Source organism: Gymnoscopelus braueri (genome assembly GCF_963280865.1).
Source record: "Gymnoscopelus braueri genome assembly, chromosome: 8".
Classification (NCBI taxonomy): domain Eukaryota; kingdom Metazoa; phylum Chordata; class Actinopteri; order Myctophiformes; family Myctophidae; genus Gymnoscopelus; species Gymnoscopelus braueri.
In genome coordinates, this window is record NC_137609.1 from 14165534 (window position 1) to 14171158 (window position 5625).

At 39.1% G+C, this 5625-nt stretch overlaps 1 protein-coding gene across 2 annotated transcripts in view; it reads right to left on the reverse strand.

Moving 5' to 3' along the window:
- Positions 1-4462, reverse strand: part of LOC308090461 (uncharacterized protein) — a 12535-nt gene extending 8073 nt beyond the window's left edge. Inside the window, exons 1-4 of one of the 2 annotated variants that reach the window (XM_080435658.1) lie at positions 4332-4462; positions 3761-4156; positions 1047-1159; positions 259-415 (exon numbers count right to left, since the gene is read on the reverse strand). In XM_080435658.1, the coding sequence (XP_080291784.1) occupies positions 259-415; positions 1047-1159; positions 3761-4156; positions 4332-4392 (727 nt within the window). In that variant the 5' untranslated portion in view covers positions 4393-4462. Of the gene's footprint in view, positions 1-258; positions 416-1046; positions 1160-3712; positions 4157-4331 lie in introns of both variants that reach the window. The other variant, XM_080435657.1, reaches the window with a different exon arrangement.
- Positions 4463-5625: the final 1163 nt, after the last annotated feature.

The following is a 5625-nucleotide window of genomic DNA, read 5'->3' on the forward strand; positions in this document are numbered from 1 at the left end:
TCTAAATTCTTGGTCTCTCTCTCTCTCTCTCTCTCTCTCTCTCTCTCTCTCTCTTCACTGGCCCCGTATTATCGCTGCTTGCAGCTATATTTATTATTATTATTGTTGTATTTGAAGCATTTTAGAAAGTCATCAATCTTCCAGCTTAAACTGTAGCTTATAAAATTCAGACACTCTTTGGAATTTCCTCCAATTTAGGCTTTTTGCAGTGAGACAGGCAGAAGACAAATGACAAATGACAGTGAAAGTAAAATTCACCTGTCTCTAAACTTGTGTTTCTGTCCAGGACGGTGATGTTGAACACTGCATAAAGGAGGTCATTTCCTGTTTGGACCGTCAGTGTGTAACTTCCTGCCTCAGCATCACCAACCCTCCACAGCTGTAAAGAGTCATTCTGTGAAAGAGGCCTCTTGTCCTGAAGGTCAAAGCACAGACATGTTGGCAGGTGTTAAACTTTGATGTTCTCAGAAGTCACCAAACCGTTCCTGACACCCACTGAATGGAAATGACTCTTTAACTTTAGCAAAGTGAGTCTGATACTCAGCAGTAGAATGCCATGATGATTTGTACCGTGATACCATTTCACATGAAATGAGAAATATATGAGAGAGAGAGAGAGAGAGAGAGAGAGAGAGAGAGAGAGAGAGAGAGAGAGAGAGAGGGGGGGGGGAGGGGAAAAAAGGAGTAAGGAAGAGGTGGAGAGAGAACGGGGTGAGGTGGCGAGAGAAGGAGAAAGAGGAGGGAGAGAGATGGGGAAAGTCTAAGAAAGAAAAGAAAAGAAAAGAAAAGAAAAGAAAAGAAAAGAAAAGAAAAGAAAAGAAAAGAAAAGAAAAGAAAAGAAAGAAAGCGAGATAAAAGGAGTGGGAAAAGAGAAAGAGTGAAGACAGACACTCAGTAAGAGACATATAGAGATAATGTATCTGTTTCTACACAGTAAAATCCTCATGATAATTTAACTCAGAGTGTGCAAATGTCATTTGTCACAGATACAAATGGTTAAATTAACACTGAGTACATGTGTACATTAAAGCCTACAGTAGGCCTACCTTAGTCCAATTGTAGCGAGCATCAGAGGCAGTGTTCACTGAACAGTGAATGGTCACATTTTCACCAGGGTTAGCTGTAAAGCTTCTGCTCCTGTTACACTCAATTTCAACACCTAAGTGAAACAAAAGTGGATAGTGCGATAATGTTTAATTTAAACTGACTGCAGGGGAATCTGCTTAAAATGGTTAAATAATGTTATATTAGTATACATGAGACTTTAATTTATTTGAAGAGAGGAGGTTCGACTGCACATCAACCAGGTACAGTTTGGCAGGTCCGGAACATCACAGGAGCAGGGCAATGGCAACACATGTAGAAAGGAACTCACTGAAGCAACTCAGATTTATTTACTGCCTTTTTGATTCAGGTGCAAAGTACACTGAAATGGGACTTGGGGTATGTTAATACAATATAACGGGGTAGAAGAGGAAACTTACATAGTGCAGCTTCAATCTGAGTTGCTCCAGCGCCTTCTACTTTAATGTATTTGTTTGAATGCTAGACGTACAGTATAGTATCCAGAAAAGATATGGTGTCTGCAAAGCACATTTTCTACTGATGTTCTCTGACTAACTAGAAAAACAAGTTCATGTTTGCCAACTGATCACTGAAAGAGGGTCAAATATTGTTTAATGTTTACAAAATGATTGATGAATTATAATACAGTAGCTACCCTGAACAGCGGGACGAGGAGATGCCAGGCAGAAAAAACACAAACATAACAGACTAAAGAAACCCACCAAACCTTGAATGCAATTACTATGTAAATTGATAGATAAATATTGGTTCCACATTGAGACTGTCCTGGCAACATCCTCCAGCTGCGATAAGAAATAAAAAGAAATGGTTGCAGCACAAATTTGTAGTCATACAGTATGGGATTCTGACAGGGCATTTAATTGTGTAAACCCCATGCTGGGAAATACATATACTTTGAGAGCTCCTATATGGCAGTCTATCTGTCTGTCACAGGCTTGTTTATATGAAAAACGTTCAGTATCAAGACACCAAACTTATTCATACTTTCAGTGTATCATTAAAAATAAATCCATGTTTGTTGCCAACATGCGGCGAAAATCGAAGTTTATCTAATTTGGACGAGTTACAAAGTTCGCGTACAGTACTCTGAGGTTAAGTTGAGTTCGTTTAAAGTATATGTATTACTTTATTGATCCCTGTGGGTAAAATCTCCTAACAACTCAGTGAGCAGCCACTGAGCAGTGCCTGGGGATCTAGCTCTAAGTTCAATGCTTTACTCAAAGACACTGGCCGCGGAGTAGACAACCGTATGTCCAGTTCCTTATTGCAAATGAGAACTGGTCCTCAATTAACTTTCTTGGTTAAACAAAGGCTAATTGTGGGCTCGCTAAGGCGAGCACCCTAATGTTTACCTCACTATTTATTCTTTTCTTTTATTCCACCCGTTTTGTGAATCCTATCTATAGTCCTTCATACGTTTAGCTAGAAACTCCATTCCAACTCTAAAATGTTCGGTTTGCTTAGGAATCATGTCAGCTATGATTCATATCTTTCGTATTTTTTTTACTTTTAATCACCAGACAAATCCCATTCATTTGAGAGGGAAATGCCATTTAGCTATAGTGGAGCCAGATGAAATCCTAAAAATGTTGACACATAATTTGTAAAGTCTCTACAACAAGAATCTTTACACAACAGATACATAAAATACAGATACAAAATGTTCACACATGTTTCTCTACACTCTATCCACTAATCACATCCCAATAATTAACTGCACCTACCACTTAAAGGACAACTTTGTTTTTTTACAACCAATGTTTATATTTTAGCTCGTAATTAAAGTAAATAAAAGATGAGTGTTATTTTTTTTTCATTTACTGCTTTCTATAGTTTTAGCAATTTTCGCGATATATATATATATTTTTCAGTGGGCGGGGGCATTCCGTCCGGTGGCTAAATATGTCCTGTGGTCTTTGATGGCCAGATGTGAGTTATTGAGGGCTAGAAGAGCTACTGTAAATAATAAGACATTTTAGCCACCGGACAGAATGCCCCCGCCCACGGTAAAAAAGATCGCGAAAATTGCTAAAACTATAGAAAGCAGTCAATTTAAACATTTTAGCACTCATCTTTTATTTACTTTAATTACTATCTAAAACATAAACCTTGGTTGTAAAAAAACAAAGTTGTCCTTTAAGTGCAAAATTAAGTCATTCTCTAGGTACAGTCCACTCAAAACAAAAGGTGATTCTCTTTAATGTTTTACCTTAGAAACCACCAATTTTACCGTAACTACCAGTTTTACCTTAGCAACCACTGGTTTTACCCTAGCTACTAGCAACCACCTATTAGACTAATACTGTACTTAACACTATAGTATCAACACTCTAACAACACTTAACACTATCAACACTAATAATACAGAGAATAGCATATAGAATCACATATGATTGACTTTGTATCATAATGAACAAGATCATATTTAATTTTGGATGCTTATTGGCCACAAAGAAAGCTGCTTTTACTGTGTTTTCACTATTTCTACTTGATATAATTGATTTACACTAAGAGATGAAATCAAGGCATGTTGAAAGTATTTGATCTGATAATTACACTACCTTTTAATCACATACCCGCTAACTGAACCATGAACCAAATCCTTTTGACAACTATGTCCTCTTACCTTTGACCTTTGGCTTTGTCTCAGTCCCAATGGATGTCCTCTTCTGACCTTTGACCTTTAGCTTTGTCTCAGTCCTAAAGGAGCCGTCAGGAAACGTGGTGATGTCACACAGATAGACCCCGCTGTCATGTTCCTCCACTGCTCCCAGGTGCAGAATGGAGCCTATCAGTCCGCCAGGGACACTGACATTTGGCATCTGGTCGTCATTCACTAACTGGATGCTGACATTGGGCCAGAACAGGTAGGTTCCCATTGAAGGACTGTACACAACCATCGTGTGTGTCTGGCGTTTCTTATGTGACTTGTGCGCATCTTTCTTACTCCATTCAATTTGAGCAATATGGATGGTTTTGGACTGTTGTTTTACAATGCATGGAAGGCTGATGTTCTGACCCACAGTGGCATTCAGTGTTTCATGATGGGAAACCTCAACACCGTGGAGCCCTGCCAAATCAATCACAGAGAGAAAGCAGAGAGTGACAAAGACAAAAATAATCGCAATATCATATGCCCCAGACCAGCTCATCTCCTCATAAGCCAATATTCACATCAATGCTGCGGAGTGAAAATGGAATCTTTACTTGTACATGAATCAACGGGAACTTTCAACCTTCATTACCTTGCTTGATGTATGCAAAGAACAGGAGAGCGAATGCCGTCCCAAATATAGTCCTAGCCATGTCTGTTGTTCTGCTCCACAGACCAACACAGCATGAACTTGACAGATTTGAGTAAGGGACTAAAGATATACTAGATGACACACGACACATAAAGCCTACTCTTTGATCTATGTTTGAGAGAGAGAGAGAGAGAGAGAGAGAGAGAGAGAGAGAGAGAGAGAGAGAGAGAGAGAGAGAGAACAGGATGGCCTAGCCTCACAGGAAGCCACAGAGAGCTGGTGTGAGACAGCAGCAGCAGCAGCAGCAGCAGCAGCAGGGTTAACAGTTAACATTCAACAATGCAGCCAAATGCTCAGACTTCAGAAAAAAAATTCTATTTATTATGCAATGAAAACAAAACGGGAAAACAATCATTTTGATCATGTGAATGAAGCACTATACTGATTGAATGCAAATGATAGGACCTACTGTTTGCCTTTCTTCACGAACGACTTGGAGTTTTATTTGCAGTTTTGGCAATTGAGGAAAGAAGGAAAGAGATTAAGATCTGACTAGGACTACGTAGAGAGAAATCGATTAATCTCTCTCTATCTCTCTCTCACACTTACACACACACGCACATAGGCACGCACACAACATGGTCGCATGCACTCATGCACACACGCACGCACACACCCACATAATCTATACCACTATTTAAGATGATGATGTTGATGATAATAATAACAATAACAACAACAACAACAACAACAACCACCGCTTTAAATAGCACTATTCAAAACATGGAGTGCTGACCATAACAAAAAAATAATATAAAAGGAAGATTGAAACAAACAAAAGTAAAGATAAGATAAACAACAACAACAACAACAACACCACAATGCTTACATTTAAGAAGATAAGAACCACAAATAAGAGATTAAATCAATTAAAAGTTTGTCATTTGGTCTAAAAGATGAGACAGATTCTGACCAGACTTTTGCCCGTCTTATTAACAGCACCATCTGCTGGTTAAGGTGTACAGTACCTTTGTGCATAACGTGTGGGGATCAGCCTTGCTTGAATGAGCTCCGCTCAGTTCTGAAATAAAGGTTTAACCACTTAAACCCCATGTGGTAACCGGAGTCCCTCAGGGCTCAATACAACTGTCTTTTCGGTTTTCCGTTATTTTGGGGAAAGCTTTCGCTGAAAATAGCCGGTCGACAAGCTCACAATGCGATGCAGCGCGTTGCATTGTGAGCTTGTCGATCTGCTATTTTCAGCGAAAGCTTTCCCCACATTCATAAAATACTT